Raw genomic sequence first — 24,775 nt, forward strand, 5'->3', positions numbered from 1 at the left:
CTCCGCCCTCTCGCTGCCCGTTGCCCGCCCCGCGGGCAGTCGGCCTCAGGGGAGGCCGCCCCGCCGGGGCCGGGGCCGCGGCCTGCCCGGGCGCCCCTTGCCGCCCGCGCCACGTCGGCGGCAAGGCTAGGCGAGGCGGGGCGGGGCGGGGCGGGGCGTTGCGTGCTGCCCCCTTTTGCCGCCCAGACGTGCGGGGGCAGCTGTGGTTTCATTCCCTCCCAAGCTCCTCACGGAGGCGGCCAGGTGTGGTGCCGGACGCTGAGGTGGGAGGTTTTGCCGAGGGGGCCGCGGCGGGATTAGGCACGGCCCCGTAGTCAGCTGCGTGGAGGGGCTGAGAGGCATGGCAGGGTCAACGCCGCCTTGCCTTGTGTATGGGAAGCTCGGTTGCGCTCGCCTTAGGTGGTGGTGGTGGTGGGGTGAATGCTCCATAGGCCGACTCCATCGTGGGCCTTCTGCTGCGCTACTGTTGCTCTTGATGCAAGGAACGACAGAAATAGGCTTGAAATTCACCACTTCAAATATATACTTAGTTTCACGGTTTCCCAAGAAGGAGGATATCGTTGTGTGTAGGAGACGTACAAACAGATTGATGCAGTTACCTAATTAAGACTTCTGGCAGTCTTTGACAGCATAAAAAAAACTGTCAAGTGTGGTTCACGTAGCCTGGTGAATGGTTATTTCAGTTCTTTGAAATGGAAAACTACACAGAGGATTCGCACAAAGTCGGGACGGCAGTGTTCTGTCCAGGCTTTGTTAGAGGTAAATGGAAAATTTATATTCTTGGGTTTGCACCTCAGTTGTCAGGGTGACTCAAAGTAGGAATAAGTATGTAGTGCTAGCTCTGCTAAATCTGAAACAAGGACAGGAGCTTCGAAAAATACCAAACAATCAAAAATAGACAGTGTATCAAAGTGAAACTTGTTCACGAAACTGGTATCTCCAGTCTGCAAGTTTTTTGTTGCAGATCACTCAAAGCCCATGCTTAAACCTTAAAGAGGTGGAATTTGGAGCCTCTGCCATGTCACTTAGCTTCTCGGGGTGTCTTCGAATCCCATGTGAGTCCACAGATGATGGGTTAAAATATGCAGTGAGTCATATTAAATTGAAGCCAATTGAAATGCACAGGTTGTAAATCACTGCAGAATTTGGCTCAGTAAATAGCAATCATAAATGTAATACTTTGCAATTCTAAATGCTGCATCTATCTTAGATTAGCTCCTGCCTTTCTTCTGAAGGATGGAAAGCAATTCACAAAATGCTGATTTACTAATCTTCACAAGAAGCCTGAAAAGTGGTACTGCATTGCTATCCTTATTTTTAACTGGGTAAACTAAGTCACAGAGGGTATGGATGAGTTGCTTGTGATTGTGCGTTAAGGCTATAGTAGAGCCAGGAACGTAATCCAAGTCTCCTGACTCCTGGATTTGAACTTTAAAAAACAGATCATGTTTCCTTTGTGCTTTTAGTCTGTATCCTGACCTTTAGGAATCATATTTACCTACAAGTTCCCAGAAGAGATCTACTCTCCCTTGACATGCTTTCCTGGTATCAATTGCACTCTTTGCTCCTGATGAGTATTTTGAGCATGTGGAATACACAGGGAGCAAATGAAAACAGTATTTCCTGTGGAGGTGTTGGGGGCCAGTTGTAATCCCTGCAAACTGCATTAATAGGTAATTAGAAGTGATGGAGCCATGTGGGTCCAGGGCAGTACTTCCCTGAAGCTGGGGAAATAGAGTGTTTCTGTAAACACTGATAAACATCCTTTCCTCACGGTTCTCAGTACAGGGGAGAGAATGGATTGTGCTCGCAGTGCTGACGAGGGAGAGAGGTCTGAGCTGGGTACAGTGGGAGGATGCTGCTCTGAGATTCTCCTTTACGTCAGACTGTTTCAGTTCCCGCACCTTCCAAGAAGCAAGGGACCTTTTCCCTCTTGTTGTGTCTACTTAACTTTACAGAGGCAACAAATAAAGGAAAGGAAGGACGTTTGAACACCTTAGAAAATGCCAGGATAATAGCAAGAAAGAAGAGATTCTTTCGCTCTGTCCTGGTGGAAACTCAGGAAGTCAGATCGTTCTGACTCTGGGAGAGGGAAAGGAGACCCTGAAGACCAGAAGTCATTAGAACGGGGCTAGCTGCGCTCTGGCTTGCTACTGGAGCCTGTTCAAAAGCTCTAGTGATTAAAGGCAGGAGTGGAATCACACATCAGAGGCCAACTCCATGGGACTTTCTGATTCAGCGAAAGCATGGGGGATCCTGTGGCACAACCTTTCCTATGCTGTCTTACTCGGGTTGATGTGGTATCTGGATCGGGACTTAAAGAATGGAGGGCGAGTGTTCATATATATTCATTGTATAATTCTGGGGGCATTTTCCAAATTCCCAAATTAGCTGGTACGGGGAGTGACAGTAGGGTTTCCAAAATTCCTAATGACATGAGAGCTACTTTGACAGTTCAGCCCTATAGTTTAAGACAGGGCTTATCAGGATTGGGCTTATGTTTTAAATTGCTTAGGAAAGGCTCATGGGAACTGCTTATTGAAAAAGCCTCATCCAGAGGCAACTAAAGGAAGAAAGAGAATAGAGCCTGCCAATAAACTATCCAGAGCTCTTCAGATCTGCAGGCACGGCTTCATTACTGCCTCCTGACTTCCTTCTCCCTTTATAGCTACTGTTGCGTGGATGACTGCCTTGCAAAACTGTGAGGGGAGCTCAACCGTAGAGGCCAGCAAATCAGAGTGGAAAGAAACCTGAGCAAATTGAAATCGTTCTCCATGGGCAAAGAGAGATCACCTTATATGGGAACATCTATGGGCAAGAAGATGAATGCGTCTGGCCTAGCTGCTGAGGTCAGATCCCAAACAGATGGAAGATGTTAATGTGAAAACTAGAACATTTAGGAAGAGAAGATAACACTTATATCTGCTTCTCTTATGCAATCTGAGTCTTGTTGTTTTTCTGTCTTATTATGAATAATGGGTTATGTGTATATGTATCTAGGTCTGACTGGTTTACATTAAAAATCAATTTCTTTGTGGCTATTCGGGCACCTAAATGCATCCCAGGTCTGTCTCTGGTTCTTCCCAATCACAGCTCTTTCAGCTGTTGTTATGTATTAGCAGTTTCCTCTTATTTGCCAAAGTGTCAGTAGTATCAACCATAGTAGTAGGGACTGCAGTCAGCAACAGCATAAGGAATGACCACTGATGTCTTGAAAACTTAAGCCTGTTTGTATCAGAAGGTGACTTGTTCCTGTGTGCTAGAGCATTGAAGGCAATACTGACAGATAAAAAGCATTTCTTGTTCTGCATTTTTTGTCATGATTGTAGTCATAGGTAGCATTCTAGGTGACCTAAGGCAGGGTAGGACCGGACAAAAAAATATTAGCTCTGTATTGTGGGCTTTGTTTATTTTGTGCCTTTGTGTGGGTCTTCTGTTGCAAGAGAAAGGATCCTGATCCTTTTAATCTGAGTCTAGTGAATTCTGATCTAAGCTGCTTATCTTACATACCCTGAGCCTGAGATTTACAGCTCCCACCCTGACAGCCCACCTAAATCTCCTCTGTTTGCATTGTTGTATGGTGGCCTCACACTAGCTCCCTTGGCCAGATGCGAATAGTTGGCTTGCAGCACACTGTCCAGCTCTGTCTAGTGCGTGAAGCTATTGAGTAGGAAAGAGGCTGCAGCCAAAGTATGTACCACGTACTGGCTCTGCTCAGAGGAATACTGACTGCATCACCCAGCTGTCCTCCCTTGTATTCCTACGAACTGATGCAAAAGACACAAGACCGTTCTGAGATCCAACAGGATGATGTCCCATGCAGTGTGAGGTAAAGATCTCCTCTGGGGCCATAGATGTCCTGAAAGCTTGCTTTACGATTGCCCTGCTCCTTGCATGGCCGTTGGCACCTATGCAAATTGGGTGTCACATGCGTCTGTTCATTCTGGGAGTGTATTGCACCTTCTTTGCACTGGTGCAAAGTGTTGGGCATTGGGGAGTCAGGCCCAGAAGCCCAGAGTGACATTGGCTTCTGTCTTTTCAGACTCATCTCTGCAGTTGCCCCAGCGTTGCTTCAGACTGACAGAGCATCCTCACAGAGGAGTCCCCTTCGCGGAGTGCAATGTTCAGAGCAAGAGGAGGTGGTTGCAGTGCTGTCCACGAGGCCCAAGGAGACTCTCCCTGGTGAGGTATTGGCCTATGCATCGATGTAGCACTGCCCTCTCCTGGAAACCTGAGCGGTAGCAGTCGCAGCACAGTGCTCAGCTTTTGGTGAGGCCAGAACAGTTGAAAGGCTATTTTTTAAAATGCCCAGTTCATTTTTGTGTTGAGGAAAAGAGCTGCAGTGGAGCCTGAACAACGTGGGCAGGAGTCTCATGACCTTCTTTGGCTGCTCCTCTCCCAGGAGCTGCAGGTCTGAGCAGTCTGTTCTGCCTTTATGTTCCTCTAGCTCTTTGCTTCTCCTTTGAAATGTGGACAAGGGAGCCAGCAAGGTGGCCTCTGTGGTGGCTGAGGCCACCCAGTAATTTTTGTAATCCTTAGGTAGTGACATACCCACAGCGTGCCTTGGAAGTGGGTTGTAAATGATCACCTCATTTTAGAGATAATGAGTAAGAGGCACTGGGAGGGGAAGTGATATGATGAAGACTACACAATAACCCCCGTGGCAGAAAATTTGTAGTTTGTTTCTTTTTCCCTTTTCTCTGTATCTTCAGGCCTTCAGTCGGTGGGACTGTAAAGGAGCAGAAAGATTGAGCGCTGGTGGTAGTGTTTGGGGTGGTACTACTGAGAGGAGATGGCACTGTCGACAGAAAGCAACAAGAGCAATGCTCAGAGATCAGCTCTGGGGCTCCTGGGTGAAATGTGGTGCTCTTTCTGTGAACAAACCAAAGGAAGTAACTCTTCATGCAATGTGTAGTTAGCTGTGGAGCTCCTTGCTACAGGATTTTGCAGATGCTGAAAGTTTACCTGGGAAGACTGGATAAATTCATGGAAGAGTAATCTATTGAAGGTATTGAATGTGTAAAAAAACCTCTCTGGCTCAGGATGTCCTTGGGCTACTGGGAGATTGAGTCTGGGAGATTATTTGAGGGAAGTATTATATGCTTCCTTTGTCCTCGTATTCTTCCCTAGGCATCCATTTATGGCCATTCTTGGAGACAATAAGTGGCCTGAGCTAATGGTCCTGTGGTCTGACTGTAGCTGTTTTGATGTGTACATGAACACTAATCCTGCTCCTGCTGAAGGAGCCTGTTTTGAAATATATGCGTTGAATTCACATTGCGGATGCAAGCCTTTTAAACAGATTGTAAATGAGCGAAGTCTGATCCCGTGCAATACAAAATGCTTGCTGTCTTTCTCTGAGTCAGAGCAAGGGGCTTGAAAGTATTTACTACCTCAGAAGAGCTGCTCAGCAAACTACAAGCTTTCAATTAATGCCTGGGATGTCTGAATTGATTCAATGAAAGCAAATTCCCCAGCAGACCCTGATAAGTTGAACTTGAGAACTTAGCAGGAAGTTGTCTCTTGGGGTTTTCCAGCCCAGAACTTTTTGGCTATGAAAAGCTGGGGCAGTTGGGGAACATAATAGCAGCATTAATGTAGCTGACATTTTGATTTTTCTTTTTGAAAAAAGTCTGAATTCAGAAACTTAAAGTACACTTGTGATATTCAGTCAAAGGGAATTCAAAAAATCTCTCTGTGAAAACTGTCTTTGTTGCATGTAAATGTGGGTGGCTGTAAAGAGCTTGTTTTTCTCTCAACAAACTGAGCCTGACTAATTCTTAGTGGAATTCTCCTGATCTTAATGAAGATAGAACAGAAGTTAATTTGTCCCTTTTCCTCCCTTTATGGGTAAGAAAAGCATCTGGCATCCTCTCTCCCATTTCCTTATGTTATTTTTATATTTTTGATTAATAACACTCTTTGATCGACCAACTGCCTTTCTTTCAAAGGCCTGTAACTTTCTCACTTAGTACCATCCTATCATACAGGTTTCTGACTGTGCCTTTAAGTGGTGTGGCCTGGGTAGGATGCAGGCGCGGAAGGAGACTGCGCAAGGCAGCTGCAGTTTTCCAAAGCCTAGATTTCTCAGGAAGTGCTAAGGATGGCTGCATGTGACTTTCTGAAGTTTCTGCATAGATACGACTCTTCGAAAGTTATCCACTTTCACAGTCTTAAATATGGATGTATGAAATGGATCTTTCATATATTTGTCGGCGCATATGTTGGGTAAGTGCACGGTGAGGGGATGTTGTGTCATATGGGAGCAACTGTTTCCTATACTGGGAGTTGTCTGGTTACATCTTGGCTTTCAGCCAATAAATCCAACTTTGCTTTGAGTTCTGTGGCAGCATGTTAAGATCAATCAGCTTGTTACTCCATTGTAACATGGTACATGGATGTGATTGTGGGAACTGTGCTGGAAGTTTGTGATGGGAGTGTGACATAAGATGTTATCTAACAGGGTGAGGTTGCTTGGGCGGAGTTCACTGAGGTTTCTCTATAAATGCTTGCAGTTTCGTTTCTGATCATGCTGTTTGTGTGTGTTTGTGGTCTTAAATCCAGAATAACTCCATTGACTAATCTCAGATTTATACCAGGGTTTCTGAGATTAGAGTCTGCTCCAGGGAGTCTCTTATTCCGGGTTAGATCTACCTAACAGATGAAATAGTGAGTTACCCCTTGCAACATATTTTAAGAACAATAAGGTGTTTTATGAATATACAGTAATTGGTTGCCTCGAAAGGGCAAATTTTCCTTTTTGCTGCCAAAGTAGGGCTGTTTTCAGTGATAAGTGTAGGCTGAACAAAGTCTGCAGAAGTGCGTAGAGTTGGTTTCATTCTCATGGAAGGGCAGCAAGCCAGGACATTGAGCAAACTGATCCCAATCTCACTGAGAATCAAGCTTGCAGGAAATTCAAGTTGCCTTACTAAGGTACTGTGCCCACCTCTTGCTACTCAGAGCTGGATTCCTGCTGCCAGTTTCCAACAGCATGGTTATCCCAAAACATTGTTCTCCAGAAGGAAAAAGGCTGAAACACATAATGGGCAATAACAGGCAATTGAAGGAGCTTTGCTCAGTTGCTTTATATTTATGTTCTTCACATGCTGCTTTCTCTTCCCAGAATGGTCTGTTGAGAAACTGAAGTGGTGCTGGCTCCTGTGGCTATATGTCAGGCTTGTTTGTTTTTCAAAGCAAACTTTTTATATAACTTTTATGTAATGTGGAAAGTACCTTTTGAACATACACTAGTTTTTCAAAGTTGTTAATGGTTTTATGAATTCAGTGTGTGGTATTTGCTAATCTCATGATGCTAAAGCAAGAAATGCTAAATGATTCTTAATGGCTTCCTGTCAACTTAAAGGAAGAGATGTCTTCCACCTGTTAATAACACATTCAATTTATGACAAAGTGAAAGAAGCCAGGCCAGGGTTTTTGAAGTAATCAATATGAAGCACAAGAGTAGTCACTCTGGAAAATAAGAGAGTAGATATTTTAAGATGTTTTCAAAGAAATGGAAGTATTTATTCCTCTCAGATTTAGAGAGAACACTACCATTTGTGACAGCAAAGGTCGAAGTCTAGGTAGACAGTAACACATCATGGATGAAAGTGATATCAAATGGGTGGGGTGGTATCAAATTGGGGTGATATCAAATGCCATTACAGATAGTGGGTGTTTGGCAAATGATTTCTGAAGGCCCAGGATGTCATCTTATATTGTCTGTAGCATTTAGGAGAGAAAAAAAATGTACGTTTTCTTCATGTTTATTTCAGCTCATTCCCGACAAAGTCAAAAGTTGCCGAAGTGAAACCAAAAGGACTTTGGTCCAGCCGATGCATGTTTCACACCAAAAGTCACTCACATTACCTTAAGATGTCCATCTGACTTTTGTCTTACAATGCACTCTGTCTAAGAGCGATACGAAGAAGCTGGCCCATTTTATTCTTATGGCCGTATTTGTTCTTTCTGTTTTTTCTGGCCAGTTACACACTCATCGTTGACAGACGCTATCAGGAGAAGGACAACATTATCAGCTCCGTTCACACTAAAGTGAAGGGAGTGGCTCAGACAGGCGAAAGGATCTGGGATACAGCAGAATACACCATACCGATGCAGGCAAGTCTTGACTTAATTTCAGTGCAATACTCGGTGCAATATTTAACTTCCATTGATACATCTAGTCGCTTTTCTGATATGTCTCTATACTCCCATTCAGTGTGTTTACCGCATCAGGGCAGGAGATAATTATACTTGCTGAGATGAGCAGCAACATTAAAGGAGACTTTATGTGGGAGGCAGCAATGTTTAAAGCCAAATCTCCCCTTCCACCTCCAATATAAGAAAAAAATGATCTCCCTTTATGAGATTTCTGTAGTGCTATTTGTTACACAATTTTTGCATAATCAGTTTAGTATATTAGTAATAGCAAAGCTAGGAACAGATTCACTCCAGTCTAGCTGTACTGAACAGAGTAGTGTTACTAATGCTAGTGCATCAGAAGATGTGTCTTTCTTATTTGCAATACTGGTTTAAGGAAATCAGGGCCTTCTTGTCCCTGGCTGCTCATTCCTATCCTGATGATGTCCCTGGCCTTCCCCGGTCTGAGTCTGGTGGAATTTGAACGTGTGTCAATGGGAGGTAGAGCAGAACCAGCCTTGTTGTCTCTCCAGGTGACATTCTGGAATGGCTGAGGTCTGAATCAAGTACATGACGTTTCAGTCATATTCCTATTCTTTTCTCCATATAGGGAGTAGACTCCTTTTTTGTAATAACCAACATCATTATGACAGAGAATCAGCTTCAGAGGAGGTGCCCTGAGGTAAATGTGTTTTGTCATTTATATTTGGGATGACGGTCTCCAGTGTGAATTGCCAATAGTTAACACCGTGCATTAATGTTGACATTAAAGACTGGATGGTCCTTGGAGCGGTCCTGCACAAGCAAATGCTGCTCCTCTTTCAGTAGCTAACACACAAGATCTAGTGATCTAGTTTAATTGCTCCTTTTCTTTCCTCCACCTTTGTGTTTCTCAGGGAATCAGTTGTCCGTTGTGGCTCTACCTTGCACCAAAGATCTTGTAGCCAAACCTATGTGCATCACTTTCAGGAAGTGGTGGCATTCAGGCTAGTGATTGCTGTGCAGCTTCTCTGGCTTTGCTGCTGTTCTTGAGAAAAATCTGGAGGGATGATGGAGTTAAAGAATTGCTGTCAGTTTTTCTGCCAGCATGGTGCTTTTAGTACTACTCTTGCGCATGCCGACATGTCCCCTTCCTTCCTTTCTGTAGGTCAAACCTGACAGCCAGCTGCAGCTCTCCCCTTCTTTCATCCAGCTAGCCTAAAAGTGGAACCTTGCAGAGTAGTTCCCTAAAACAAGCTGGCTTTCACTGCATAAGTATGAGGGTCTCTTAGTAAACAAAGAATTAAATAGTCCAATATTAGATTTACTGTGCTTCATATTATAGGGGAGAGTATGGAAAATGGGAAAGGACATAAATAATAAGGGAAAATGTTACCGTAAGCAAGAAAAGGGCTGTTCTGTGTATTTGCAGGTAGCTGAGCCTTTATCTCCTCATAAGCCCGCTAATTAGTAAGGGTTACACTTGCTTCTGCATTGCCATTTTTTCTAATTATTTGATATTTTTACAATGAAGCTGAGAAAGACTTTTTACATCGGTATGGAGTGGGAGATATTTATATTTCTCTTTTATGTCAATTTTTTTTCAGTATCCCGTTGCCAAAGCTATCTGCTTTTCAGACAAGTCCTGCAAAAAAGGGAGTGTGGATCACCAGAGTAATGGTATATAAATGCCTTTTTCAGATTGAAACATTGTTTGTGGGCACCATCTTCTATTGCATTATTGACCAGTGCAGACTGTGCAATATCCAGCTTGGAGAGGCTTTGCAGTAAAACGGCACAGAGCCCTAAAAGACATCTGAGAACATAAGTTCAAAACCACAAAACTGAGTTCTTGTCAGCTCATGTGTACCCTTACTAAAAGGAGAAAGGAAAGAGAGACGAAGCAGAGGAAGGGGAAAATGTGAAGGAGGGTATACGCTGTGGTGTGAACGTGTCAGTCACTCCCATTGAATTTAGTGGCTGCTCAGCCGGTGGTCCCTTTGAAGGGTCTGTAACACCACTAAGATGACTAAGTAGTCCTCAGAATAAGTTAAGGGACTTATGTCCTGTCTTGGGGACCACTAAAGTTGTCTAGAGGACATCATACTGTTTTCTTTGACTAAGTGAGTTCTCTGTAGTGCTGGGACTCAGTGAATTTGGGCTGCTAGCTAGATTATCACTTTCCCTGGTAAAGACTGGATGCTCACAGAAAAAGTTGACTTTCCAGGAGTGAAGGAAGAATTAAAGTTTCCCCCCAACTTTATATACTTGTTTAATATGCTCATCTTGTTGAATGAAACTTCTGAGTGAAACTGTTGTTTTCTTGATTTATCTCAAGACTCAGATGTGATAACTCTATGCAAAACTGTGAAGGAAATTACTTCACCCTCAGCCCAAACAATAACATGCACTGTTGACCCAAGCAAACAGCTGAATAGGGATTTATAAGGTGTAGCAGGACCATGGTTTGGGTAACTCTTCTTCAGCTTCCTCTTACAGAAAGCTGCAAGAATCTAAACTGACAACTTTTCTGTCTTATATTTGAGGAGGGATCCACTAACATTTTGAAATTGTCTTTAAATAGCTCAAAACTTCTATCTCTGCTCAATAAGAGCTTGTTTCTCTTCTCTACAGGAATTCAGACAGGAAGATGTGTGAATTATAACGCAACTGTTAAAACCTGTGAGGTCGTAGCATGGTGCCCTGTGGAATCCAAGAAAACTGCTCCTGTGTAAGTAAAAGAGGTATTTGCATTTTTTTAATGTCAAAAGAACGGTTTAATTTGACAAAGTCATGAAATTTTGGGATAATCAGCCTTCGTCCCGACACATGCAGATCTCATGTATGTAAAACCACTATTTCTTTCCCAGCCATACTGTTAACACTCATTATATACTTACTTGTAATGATCTGTCCTGTTGTATAGTTCTGCAGTGAAGTCACAGCCTCCAGTTTGTATCATCTGCAGCTGCCATATAGACAGTTTTAGATGTCAGAAACTCATCTTGAATTCACTAGAGGCGTTTGGATCATCAACTCAGATGTCAAGGAAAATGCAGAAATAAAAAGTTTGTTAGCTTGGGGTTCTCTTCTACAAGGCTCAGGGCTCTGTGATGTAGAAGCTCTGTGTGGGCTCATTTATCACAACAAGGCTGCTTCCATCTCCCAAAACAATAGCGCTAGATTTGCTTTCTGTACGCAGTTCTGCAGGGTAGTGTTTGGGGGAGTCCACTCTGGAATGAAGAGCAGCCCCTCTAGGTAGATGATGAAAAACTCAGTATTGGCAACATGGAATACCAAGCTAAAGAAAACTCTAGGAAAAAGACTTCAGGGAACAATGCTGCTGTAACCCAGAGGAGGACCCGGGTGGAGGGATCCTGTAGCAGTGTTTTCTGTAACTCATGACTATACAGTGTTCTAAGAAGTAAATATGCCATTTCTTTTCTGTACCAGCCAAATCATGAAAATATTTTATAAAAGATTTAATTTCATCTGAAATTATGATGGAAATTACTCTTCAAGAGAACCAAGGACTAATAAGTTTTAGCTTCTCTGAATCCCAGGCCAGTAACAGCTTTTGAGCAACATGCATGACACCAGGTCAATTACCACTTTTATTAACTCATTGCTTATAAAAGACACAGGCATGATTCTGTTTATAAATCCCTTCTTTTCCCTAATTCAGAGTTTTCTGCAGAGGCTGAGCAATTTTTCTACTGCCAGGTCCCCTCCAGAGCCCAGCATGCTTCCTGCAGCTCCTCCTCCTGCTGATTTTTTTCATTTCTTTAAAGGAATTTCCATTCCCTTCTCCTGGGCACAAAGTTGTGATCCAAAAATAAGCTTTGTCCAACAACAGGAAGGCTGTAGTTGTACTTACAGCATCCTGGGAAAATATACATGAGCTTTCTGAGCAAATTAAACCCTAGGTTTTGTCTTGATAAAATCTCAGCGACTGCCAGTCATTTTTAAATGTCACGCTATGTAGGCTTATTGCTGTGTGTGTTATAGAGGGGATTTTGCCTTTAATTGCACTGTACAGTTGACACATTCTGTCGTGTTTGCTCAACTTCCTCTAAAGTGTCAGTAGTCGGTCACTAGCAGGGACCAAAAATAATGGAGAACAGGTTTGATCCAAACTGGCAAATGATGTATAAAGATTCTTCACAAGTTCCACTGGCAAGGAAAAACTTAGGAATCAATAAGTGGTAAAGCTGAGTGTTGATTTGCTAGCAGAATGATAAATAAATCCAAGGTCAGAGCCCAGGAAGCTTTGCCATCTGGTTGAGGTACTGGGGTAGCAATGTCAGTTTTTGGTTACACCCATAATTGTCTTTATTGTGAATTCCTGTGAAAGATAAGTTTCATGAATTATACAGGAGACCTCCTTTTCCTTCCTGTTAGTGATGGCTGCAGCTGAACAAAGCCATCGCATGTTGGCAAGGTTTTTTTTTTTTTTTGATTGTTCAGTTCTGTCACAAGCAGGGCAGTGTTCTCAGATTAGCTAGCTGAAGGACAGAAGTTTACAACACCGTTTTCAAAAGAGCTTTGAATCAGTTTCCAGATGCCTCCCAATGGATGAATTATAGACTGTTTCACGTTATTGGTTCATATATTTTTAGTTCTTTAACAATTATCATACGTTATTATTATCTTGACTGTTGTACACTGAAACTCATCAAAAGCTCTGATGGCCAGGTAGCATCCACAAATGTTAATTTGTTTTGCAGCCAAGTCCTGTTGGTTGACTGTGTTTAGAAGACACTCTGAGAAGTCCCTCATGGTCACTGTGCGTCACCCAGCTAATGTGTTTCTTTTCATCACAGATCTCTGATGCAGAGACATTGCTCAAAATGCAATGATACAAGAGAGAAAATAATCCATACTGAGAAGCAGTGTCCTTTATATGGATGACTGCTTCAAAGACTTGGGTTTACCCCCTTGGAATGGCTGTCTTCATGGAAATTTAAAAATGGGCCAGGAATATTTAAAACAAAGCAGGAGAGCCGTAATATCCTTGCCATTAATCCAGTTCAGCGTAGCCCCTATGCTAGACAAAGAATGCTAGAAATTGTATCTATTACTTTTCTATAGCCCTGGTAGATCCTGGGGCATAGCAAAGACCGTCTCACATGGTTTAGGCCAAAATTACCCAGCTGGCAACTTGTGGGAAAGTTCCTTCTGTCCTGCAGCATTAGCTTCAGAGAAATCACTCTCCTGAGGAAGGGTAGGACTTGCAGCCTGCTTTCCATTGCGCCTGCATTTCACCTACGTATTTAGTGACACAAACCACTGTCTCCTCAAGGTCTGCAGGAGAGGTCCTGAAACTGGTATCTGGTAGGAAGGACTGACCATCTTTGGTGACGTGGTTGACTCTTGACTTCCCGAGACCTCCTCTAGGAATAAGAACGTGGCTCATTCTTACACAGTTACTAGCTGTGCAGCTCTGGTGTAAATGGCCACCTGTGTGTGGGGATGAGCAGGGAAACTGCCTATTCACTGTGCATAAATCATTAGCTGTCAAATGATGAAATTTCTTACTACTATGCTGTAGCAAGATTTATATGAGAAGTCTCCTGAGGTCATATTTCAGGAGCGTGTAGTGACTCCAGTTAGGATCAGCCCACACAAACAAGGGCAAAAGAGAGAGAACAACGTATACCTAAAGCTAAGAAAACTGTGTATACCTTTCTTGATCCCCGGAGCCATCTAACTCCCTGCTTTTCAGTCTGTTATTCTTAGCAACATATTCCTCCTACTGACAGTTTTCCAGGTAACTGTGAAGAAGCGTAACATAATATTTAAGTAAAAGAAGTTAGTTGATTTAGTTACGCTTGCTATGTTTCTTTTAGGCCTGCTGTTCTGAAGAGTTCTGAAGACTTCACAGTGCTAATAAAGAACAACATCCACTTCCCAAAATTTAATTACACCACGTAAGTGTCAAACGTTCCTCCATGCTTTCTGAAGAACAAGTGGTTGTGTTCTGAAAAAGGATTGTATAACCTGGCACTTGCTTTACTCAAAAAGACTGTATATTCCAGGACTTTATCTGCCTAAGTGACAAATATCAAGTTTCTATGACAGAAATAGCCCTATTAATCCTTCAGGAACCAAGCGAAGTAGGGAGAACTTGGGAACACAGCTTCCTAGCGTAGCTCAATTTCTCTTCATGCGCTGGACATGAACCAGTATATTCATTCAGATGTACTGGTTTGTGTTGGAGTAAAATCACTAAAACACAGCACAGCACGTGTGATTCAGGTTATAGTGTGGAAGTGTTTATTTTACACAGGTAGAACTTTACTGATAATAACACACATCCAAGGAGTAAATAATTCATCTTGATTCTCAGATCCCAGTTTGGGAGGTTTAGAACTGTTAGCTACAAAAACAAAAGCTTTTACGTTTACAACCTGAGCATATAAGATAGGTTAACAAGAGTGTGAAGTCCCTTAGCTGTATTTGTAGCTGCTCTTCGGTAAAGAGCTCCAGCTTTTGTTTTTAAGTTTAAGCAACTGTGTGTGTTCTTTGCAGACAAAATATTCCATCGAATTTCAATAGTTCCTGCACATTCAACAAGATAACTTCCCCGCTCTGTCCAGTTTTCCGTCTGGGAGATATCCTTCAGGCAGCAAATGAGAATTTTTCTGAGGTGGCAGTTGAGGTGAGGTGATATTACATTTGCTTTATGCTCACTGTTAAAACATTTCATTGTTTGTCTTCCTGCATATTTCACTGATTGCCATATAATGGAATTGTTCTAGTTTTAGAAACTGATCATGTGAGATGCAAAGTAACCTCAACTTTCACAAATTAAATATGCTCAATGTCTCACAGGGTGGAACCCATATTGATTGTGTTGATGTTATTTAGTTAGTATTTCTGTAGCATGTAAAGGCCCTTGTATAAGCTACAGCACCACTTAAATAGGTACTGTACAAGACTGTCACTCATAGACTCTCGCTCAGCTTTTGATTCTGCTGAAGCACATCCTAAATTCTGTTGTTGGTGGAAAGAGTCATCCAAAAGTCAGTCTGACACAAATGACAGCTCATATTCAAGGTCAAAAAACGCTTATTTTTGCCGTTACGTTTTCACTCTGTTCTTTAGGGCGTTGAGCCAAATGCCCTTAACACAGTATCCAGCCGTATCTCTCGAAAGTTGATGTTAATTGAAGGGTGGAATAGAAGTAGAAACCAAGTGTCCTGCTCAGAGTGGTGAACTGACCTAGATTTATTGATTCCCAGTCCAGCACAAGGGCATTCAAGATGAAAGATAGAGATAGGAAGCCTACAAAACTTAGGTTTACACTTGGGATTTTGGTTTGAGCCTATGTTTAGTTTAAAGCAACAAAATGGCCATCACAGTATGCAGCTACATCTACCCTTGTACTATGAAGATGAAGAAAAATAGACAGAAAATAGGAAAGGCTTGAATGAGTTCTACCTTCTAGCTCACCTGTGCAGTAATAAAGGCCTTTCCATAGAAGACTGCTTGGTGGGCAAATGTAGCTTATGTGTTAAGGTGCATCTCAAGATTTGTCCCTGCCCTTGGCCTCCCTCAGATCTCCAGCAACTTTAACAGCAGCATGCAAAAGCAACAATCAGGGTGCTAGGCCCTGAGCTTACTTTCTCTTTCTGTTTCCAGGGGGGAATCATTGGCATTGAGATTAACTGGGACTGTAGCTTGGACAAATGGTTTTACTACTGCAGTCCAAAGTATGGTTTCCGACGCCTTGATGACAAAACAACAAGCAAATATCCTGGTTTCAACTTTAGGTAAAAAATGTTGTATGAGGCAAGTAGCATGTTATCTGAGTTGAAGCAGAGGGGTGGTAATGTGTGGGAAATGAGGACCTGGAGCAACAGATATTTGATCCTCCTTCTTCGCTCTTGTAGTCATGTGCTTAACCTGCATTTGCTGCAGTCACATAAATGTATTATCACGGTCATTTTCTAAATGAGCATGCTTGCACTGTAGGAGATGTTATTTCTATATTGAAAGGCCTAGAAATTTCCCAAAAGTATTCTAGGAGGTAATATAGAGAATAGTTTGGGCAGAATCCACCATATGGCAATTGAGGCTTGAAATTACCTAAATGTGGGAGTTTCCCAAGGCAATTAAAACAAATATATTAACAAAGTGTTTTTATTCCATCTGAGTAGCCCTACAGATCGCTAAATCAAGATTTATTCAAAAGCAAATTAGAGATTTTGGTCCAGTGTGCATATAGCAGATTTATGAGAAGTTTTGACATAAAAGCTTGATGGGACTCCAGTTTTAATATACAGTTTATCAACTGCCTATCAGCATATTTAAAACGAAAGTTGTCCCTCAGATCTAGGTCAAAACTCTTGTGTAATAACACTCTTTTTTGACTCATGGCATGATTCTTATTATGTTGTGGGTTTTCACACATTCGTGATACTAGCAGGAGTGCTGTAACTGTCTAGGAGCTGCCATTGTACTCAAAAGCTGCACTGTGCAGGAGCTGTGCAAAGAAGGAGGTGTTCGCTGCTGAGAGCTGACAACCACAGGCAGGAAATGGGGGAGATCACAAGGAAAAAGTGAGACGATAACGAGACGTTGAGGCCAGATACCTTGCTGTGCTTTGTAGGCAAAGGAGATTTATAAAAAGGCTTTTGGAGGAAGGCAATGCAATAGTCTTGAGGTCGTTTAGTGTCGATTAACAGCTGAGGTCAAAATGCCAAGAGTGGGTTTACCCAACATTTGTTATCTTTTGTGCATAAAAGTATCAGTCTGTAGCAAGATTGTTTTACTGCAGTTCAGGTGAAATCTCTGCTGAAAGGAAATGCATTTCTGACAGTGAGTCAGTCTGGCCTGAGAACATAGGCAGGCCTGCTGGCAGAGTGTGCAGGGTGCCAGCCCACACGCTGATGGCCTGACTATAGCTTTTAATCAAGTGGTTTTATTGGCCAAGAGAAATCATCCTCCCAAAACCCTCCCAACCCTCCCAAAATTAAAAAAAAAGCAGCAGAGGTAGTCTGTGCAGCAAGTTAAAAAGCAAAGACTGTGAAAATTGAGGGGTCGTGAATAGTTTGATCATAATACTCTTTAAAACTTGAAAAACATGCACAAACTCTGCCACATTGTTGAGCTGGTGTAAGCAAACTTATATAAGCGGAGGTGCTGATTTCAGTAGAACTGTACATGTGAATAAGGGGAGGAGAGCTAGAACTGATCCTACAATGAATATATTTCAAGAAAGCTTTTTTGTCATGTGTGATATGTCGTAAGAATGCAAATTAGTATTAGATCAGAGGTACGGCCAGCCCAGTGTCCTAGCACAAACAGAGATAAGTAGCAGAAGAAGAAAATTTTGGAGGAGAGTGTAAGAAATGGGGCACGTATAGACCACTGTTTCCCCTGCAGTCCAGCTGTCCTACAAGTCAGGAAAGCTACTTTGGGTAGGTTGCAACCTCTGCATGCCTGGAGCCCTGTTGATTTCAGCTGAGTTCCAAAGGGAAGTTTGTGAGAGACTTAAATGAGAACAAGCTTTAGCCTTCTCAATGAAAAGAATTGCTTGATGTGCAAGGAAGCAAAGCCCCAGCAAACGATCAAGAAAGCTCTTAACAGGTCAGCTCTGAGCACAAAGCTGTTACAGAGGAGAAAGCTTCCGTGCCATCAAGAGCAAATGTGAAATAACCTCTCCCTCAGGGACTAGAGAAAACCTCTGATTTTGAAAATGTTAGAAATACCTTAAAATAAAACCTAATAGAGCTGCAGGCTCCAGAGGCTAAGAGCTGGCTGGTAAAATATGCCTTCGCCGCAGACTGTGGAACCCTTCAGCACAAGATAAGAGGGCATTTCATGTCTGTGCAAGCAAGAAGAAAGCAAAATACGTTACGCTGTGTTTTTCTGAGTGACTCACTGCCTTCAGAGAATGCAAGTCAGATCTCAGTGAATGGAAAGCAAATGATCACACAATCTGGGGAACACTGATTAAAAGCACTCTAAAAGTCTGGCAAACTTAGCTTGGAGGAAGATGTGCAGGAGAGAATGGAATCAAGTAAAAGCTTCCTCTGTGCTAGTTTGTTAGCATCAAGATGGCAAAGCAGAGCAGCAGGGACTGAGCCTAAAGAGTAAGGAAAGGAGGAAAAATTATTTTTCCTTAGATATCTCTCTCCTCTGAATGAGACGCTGAGCTGAGCTGATGGCATTTAGGCCAGACATCTTATTAAACACTACTCTTTTGGCACTTGAACAGGCATCCAACTAGAAAACAAATTTTCATTAGCAATGACAAGAGTGATCTGTGAGTACCCACTGCTCATGGAACTGACCTTCTCTCCCTTCTGCTAAGCAAATTTCAGTTGGAATATCTTACCTAGATGAAAGAGAACATGACTTAGGGATTACTCAAGTAAACCAGTCAAGAACAATACAGCACTTTAAGCCCTGACAGCACATCCGAGGCAGAGGACATATGGGTGTTGCTATCAGAATATGAATTTTAGTAAGTCTTTCAGTTTATTGTGATGATCTTGTCTGTACTGCCAGCTTTTTAGTGTCAGGTTTGGAAAAGATCTGTTTGTTCCAAGCTCTGTGACTCCGTTTACTGATCTATATATTGATGTGAGCTGTGTATCTGAGACATCAGGAGGGTCATGTAGTTGGAAGTCAGTACAGGCCCGCAGGATCCTTGCTACTCTGCACTGCTCAAAGTGTGGGAAATGACTGATATCCAACATGCTAAAAGTGTCATCAGGAGTTCAGAGTTGGTCTCAGATAATATGGTATTAAAGCCCCCAGAGCATGGGCACTCTTGCCATTGTCAGCTCCTCAGATATCCTTGTTAGGGTTTTCCTTCTGCTTTACCTCTAGCTGAACTTCTTTCTGCAGCTTCACATTCAAATTTGGGTTGAGTCAGCAAAACACTCATTGGACATTGGCTGGATTTTTAATTTGTTAACATCCATATACATGTATTGATTTAGCTTAGGCTGCCAGCTCAAATGCTGGGCAAAATATTGTTCATCAAGCTAACCTTGGCACCTGCATTTCAGATGGCTGAAAGGGCAGCCTTGGAGGAAGAAGGCAGAAGCAATTATCCTGCTCTTTTGTTTTCTCCAGCCTTGTGGCATTATATTCCCCAGAGAAGCTGCAGAGATCTTAATTTGCTCTTTTACAGATTTGCAAAGTACTACAAGCTACACAATGGGGAGGAACAGCGGACCCTTCTCAAAGTCTATGGAATACGGTTTGATGTCCTTGTCTTTGGCACAGTAAATACAACTCATTTTCCTCAGGGAGGGAGGAGAGATGAAAACTTGCTATTTCTTTAGCCCCACTGCTACCATATTCCCCTTTCCTCTCTCCTGTCCATCATTCTGGGGAGGAAGTCATGTTGTGTCACTAGATCTGCACTGAACTGAGCAGCATAGGAGAGCAAAGCTGAGGGTGAAATGGCAAGGCTGGGAGTGAGGCAGGATTGTTGTTCAGATTGAGACACTGACAGGTGTCTTGACCTTCATAAGCCCTGTGTGTCCCCACTGTTCCCCTCTCAATTTGTTTATTCTCCCCTGCTAAGTATCTCAGATACTCTACGAAATTTTGGAATTGATTGGATGAATCACTGTAAAGGGACTAAAAGAGAAATGTCATTAAGTTGAGTGAATGGCTCAAGATCTTGCTTTCCAGTTACTCCCGTCTGCTTTGTTTAAGGCTGGAAAATTTGACGTCATTGAACTCGTGACATACATTGGGTCCATGATCTCCTATTTTGGCTTGGTGAGAGATTTATTTCTTGTGTTTATGGAGCCACTTCTGGTGACATGGTCTCATTAAGAAAATTGAATCATCACTTGTTTTTCTTTCATATGCAGGCTGTGGTCGTCATCGATTTATATATTAGTTTATATAGTTGCTGCAGCTGTTGCAAATCACCCGTCAAGGAATATCACTTCAGAAAGAAGTACGAGACTGTGCTGAATCCAAGACAGGTAAGGAATGCAAATTGCTGCTCTGTGGATACAAAAATGCAGCAGACCAGCAGACCAGACCGTTCATGAATGCTGGATGGTTCATTCCTACTTCACTACTGGCCTTTTTTCTCTGGCACTCAGCATACAGCCTTACAGCCTGCAGTTTTGTGAGAGGAATGGCAGGATCCAGTGAAGCAAGGAATTGGCAAAGGGAACTGCCACCTCCTTTTCCTGGTAACATCCAGAGAACCTACAGGAAGTTCCCATGGAGCTCTGCACTGCGTGTGCTGCCCAGAGGCAGTGGGCAGAGGACATATGGATCCTTGGCAGGACAAAACCACACCAGCTCTATCAGGGAAACCTACAGGGAATAGTGACCCTTCAAAACAGCAGAAGGGCACAAGGAAAGGGTTGCCCCTAAGGAGGGCATTGTCCAAAGCCTCTTTCTTGCCAACTTCAGTTGCCTCTTCCTCTTTTTCAAGACTCTTGACTGAATTTCCTGTCCCCCTAGAATTTTAGATATGTTTTTAAAGAAAGGTGAAGAGGAGGGTGTTTAAAGGCCCTGCACAATCACACGCCTACAGATAGTTCTGTACCATCTCTTCCTGTTCCCTGTGACTGTCCCCTCTATTCCCCGTGTCCTTACTGTCCCAGACACCGGGAATATCTGCCCTTGCAACGTGCAGCTGCATGGGATTGTCATCTGAGTACAGACTGCAGAACTCAGACCCTGAAATCAAATCTATGCTGTGTTTGTCCCCAGTTCTCTAAGTAGCTACTCCAGTCGATGATGCTCCTTTCTTTTGCTGCACAGGTGTTGTATGTGTCCTACGTTGATGAGCCACATGTTACCTTGATAAAGAAACGCCTGAAAACAAGCTTGCAGCATACTACAGGCGACGTTGTTGAGGTAAAGACAGGCAGGTACCTTTCGGATTCCCTCTTCAGGAGGGAGAACTGAGGAATGTCATTCCTAAGTGACTAGGATTTTTTTCCTCAGATTGCCAACTAGATTCTGAGGGGCTAAAACTAGAGTCCCGTTGCCAGCCTCCAGTTAGTAAGTCCTGCGACCAGAGAATGTATTTTCTAGAGTCAGCTTAAAACTGCTGCTTTCTGTGGTGTATATATATGCTAGTGGGAGTGCGTTGGTGTTGAAACAACTTGTGAGGTGTTAATTTGGTTTTGCTAGGGTGGGCACTGGCAACACAGAAAGACTATCCTCCTCCAGATCTGCTGATCTATCGTCATTATGCCTATTGTGATGTGTTGTCAAATGAAAAGCCCAGTCAGTGGTGAGGATCACTATTGTAAATTCTCTCTGCAGATGGGTAAAGCAGCAAATGCTGTCTTCTCTCCTCTAATTTATTTGGGAATTGTTGCAGAGCCACCCTGAGAAAGCCTCTGATGCTAACTGCTGCACCAGTAACTCCGACAGGGACCCTGTTACGGAAGAACCTGAGATGTATCCTCTCCAACGGCCAAGGCAAAGGGCCTCCTCCCCAGACCGCCCAGCGTGGTGCTGCTGTGGGAAATGCCAGCTAACAGAGAAGTACCATGAGCAGCTCTGCTGCCGAAGGAAAGAAGGAAAATGCATCACAACCTCCCCTTTATTTGAGCGACTGGTGCTGTCCAGAAACAACCTGAAAAACATCCTTCTCTACAAAGAGCCCTTTCTGGACTTGAACAGTAAGAATGTCAATGACAGGTTGCGTCACTGTGCTTTCAAGCAGTATGTTCGCTGGCGCTTTGGCTCTTTTGATCTGGAAAACAGAGCTGTCATCCCAAGCTGCTGCAGGTGGCAGATTAGAGATACTTATCCCAAAGCGGATGGCAAATATACTGGTTTTAAAACTACATGAGGATGCGGTAGTACAACTCAAGCTCACGCTGTGACTTACCCTGGACATTTAACCTTTGTTTTCTCTTTTGGGCCTTTAAACAAAAACAAAAACAAAGAAAAGAAAACACATGACTTCCCAAAATCTTCTGCTATATGGCTGAATTCTGTACACGCTGTCATTGCAGAGGCAGTATTGCCTACAGCTCAGCTGGAGGAACCATTACTTTGAGTTAAAGTGCTTGCTTCTGCCTTTGCTTCCTTCTCTGAGTCATCCCACAGAGAATCTAGACCATGGTTTGGAAATGTAGCCTCTGGGGTGAATTCTTGTAGGTATGTTTTGGTGGGAGGTTCCAGGCCTCCCGTCTCCGCATTGGTGCGTACCAGAATCCCAGCTGAGTCAGGAGATGACCAGCAGCCTGAAAATAAGATGGAGCCAAGAGTCATCTCAAAGTATGACCCCCTGAAGGAAGGAAGCCCTAAAGAGACATCACTTGAAAACATGGGCCTGAGCTTTTCTCTCTCCTGTCCTCACTCCCCTGTTGAAAGGGTTCTGGAGCCCTGGATGGGAGAGGCTCTAGAAAAAGGCCACTGAGCACAAATTTTCATAACGCGCTGTTGAGAGCCTCACAGTCCGTCCAGATTAAACGGGCTCATATTGGATTATTTTAGTGACACAGAAAAGCATTTTCTGAAAAGCCCAGCTGTTCTTTGTATTACCCTTTTCAGCTTAAACTCAGGAATTATAACGAAAAGTATTTTTATCGTCTTTCTGTAATACTTTCAAACATTTCATTCAAACTAATTGAGATTATTAACGTTAGACTTTGGCGTTACGTGCGCTCTTAGCTTCCAAGAGGCCTCACCTCCTACACCTCTTCCTACTGAACTAGGCATAGAGAGAGTTGCTTTGTGCTCTGAGGACATGAGGCCAAAGTGCAGCCAAGGGGTAGCAAATTCAGGCTAGATTAAACTGTGCTTCAACAACTTTCCAGTTTGTTCCTTTTGTTATACTTTGGCATGTTCTATTTTTATACCAACAAGGTGAGAAGGATTGTAACATGTATATTCTGCACTTCTTTCAGCTAGGCTTTACTCTTTCTGAGCTAACCCAGCAGTTTGCCATTTCAATTGTCCACATATTTTTTTAAGATATATTGCCGGCAGATTATGCCAGCTGTGTTTATATCTTCAGTTGTAATATGCATTAATTGCACTAATGTTCTCACTGCAGTATTTCATATATCTAGAGTGATAAAAGATTACAGCTGACATTAATGCTTTCCTGTTCTGACACATGCACTGACTTTCTTTTTGGAAAGAATGACAGGGGATATTCACTTAAGACTGTGATTTGAATCTCCTGTCATATTTGTTTATCTATGTTCCTTACCCTCCCCTTTTTCTCATGCTCATTTTGACTGTTTTTTAATAAATAGAGCATTTTACAAATCTGTAGCCAAGCCAGAGTCTCTTTAATGGTTTTGCAATGTCTCAAGTCCCCACAACCAGTTTGTCAGTTCCCTTAATCTCTTTCTAATGCTTTTCCTACTATGAGGGTTATGATGATGTTTTTGTAACCATAACCACTGTGTTGGGAAGCTCAGCATCAGGTGAAAGGTGCACGAATTAGGTGGTGCTCTCTGCTTTTATGGTTTAGATGAATTCTATCAGAAGACAAATAAAGGATTTGCTCATTGGGAGTGGGAAGGTCTTAGGTATGCTTCTGCTGTCTCCTGTAGGCAGATGCTCTGTCCTTGCTCTGAGCTGACTGGAAATTATGTCTCGGTGTTAGGATGGTCTCTGCCTGAGGTCGTCTGTCCAGCTTCTTTGTGAGATGTACTAGCTTGAACTCAGTGCAGAGCTGACTGCAGCAGACTTCCAGGTAACAGCTGACTCCTATCTGGTCGGTATGGAGCACAGGCAGTGTAAGATCCTATCTGTCTGCAAAACAGCATCTGGAGACACTCACCAATTCTCTCTGTAGAGCAAATCCCACATGGATTCCGTCAGGACTAGGTGCAGCACTGGAACCATGCTATGATTATGATTATCGACTGGTTCCAATTCTGCTCTCTTCCCAGGCCACAGCTGAGTCTTGAGTGTTTATGCCTGAGTAAGTGTCAGGGGAGATAATGAGTAGCACATCAGATGATTTGAACCTGCTAGTTGCCTTTTTGGTGGATTTTCATTACTATTTTCCCCAGCACAATGAAAATCCCTGTCTCTCAGGTTGCATGTTCTTGGGCTGCTCAAAACTATTTGGCATCCTCCTGTGACCATCTGACCCCTGCGCGTTTTTCTGTCCCTTTGCCTTCACTGAAAACAGCCCTTCCTTCTCTTTTCCCCGCTCTGATTCCTGGTCATTTTGAAAGCTGTGGTGGAGCTGTTCTGGGGGAGCAGGTGGCTCGTGTCATGATCTCATAGTGCTCCCAGTGTCTGGACTTCTGAAAAGGAGGTATCCATATAAACAAGCACAGGGACCCTGGCCAGGAAACCTTCTTTCGAAGGTTTATTGGAAAAAAAAAAATCAGAAATCAATCTTGTCTCTTTTTTGCTTATCAATGACGTGTGAAGAACACCAGAAAAGGTTTGTTTCCCAAATTGTTTTTGGGAATATACTAGGAGTCAGGGAATTGTTTTTCTTTGGGCTGTTTTTGTTACTTGATACAACTCTTTCACTTCAGTGTCTCAGAAGAGTCTTGCAAAAGGTTCTGGCCCGGCAACCGTGAATTCTCCCAACCCTATGGCGAGTCTCAAAGGACATGGAGAAAGCTTTACAGCTGACATAAGGCAGTGGGAGAATCACCTGTTTCCTTTACAGAAAGGAAAGGCTCTAATGGCCGTGATTCTGGTGGAAAGCTCTGAAACAGAATCA

The 24,775-nt window shown here is 43.0% G+C and overlaps 1 protein-coding gene across 2 annotated transcripts; it reads left to right on the forward strand.

The window, feature by feature from the left end:
• Positions 1-119: 119 nt before the first annotated feature.
• On the forward strand, positions 120-23,347 carry P2RX7 (purinergic receptor P2X 7). Of its 2 annotated transcripts, XM_068910941.1 has the most exons (17): positions 120-243; positions 2,669-2,849; positions 4,043-4,187; positions 4,713-5,008; positions 5,991-6,228; positions 7,986-8,118; positions 8,750-8,821; positions 9,726-9,798; positions 10,753-10,849; positions 13,968-14,048; positions 14,650-14,779; positions 15,763-15,893; positions 19,268-19,361; positions 19,801-19,866; positions 19,962-20,078; positions 20,875-20,970; positions 21,443-23,347. In XM_068910941.1, exons 5-17 carry the CDS (start codon positions 6,104-6,106, stop codon positions 21,917-21,919), a joined length of 1,692 nt encoding a protein of 563 aa, XP_068767042.1. In that variant the 5' UTR covers positions 120-243; positions 2,669-2,849; positions 4,043-4,187; positions 4,713-5,008; positions 5,991-6,103; the 3' UTR covers positions 21,920-23,347. The 2 variants fall into 2 exon arrangements, with proteins under 2 accessions (XP_068767042.1, XP_068767041.1); XM_068910940.1 differs by lacking the exons at positions 120-243; positions 2,669-2,849; positions 4,043-4,187 and having other exon boundaries at positions 4,872-5,008; positions 7,986-8,122; positions 8,754-8,821; positions 21,443-23,346.
• The last annotated feature ends 1,428 nt before the right edge of the window (positions 23,348-24,775 follow it).

The sequence above is a fragment of the Struthio camelus genome, chromosome 17 (assembly GCF_040807025.1).
Source record: "Struthio camelus isolate bStrCam1 chromosome 17, bStrCam1.hap1, whole genome shotgun sequence".
NCBI lineage: Eukaryota > Metazoa > Chordata > Aves > Struthioniformes > Struthionidae > Struthio > Struthio camelus.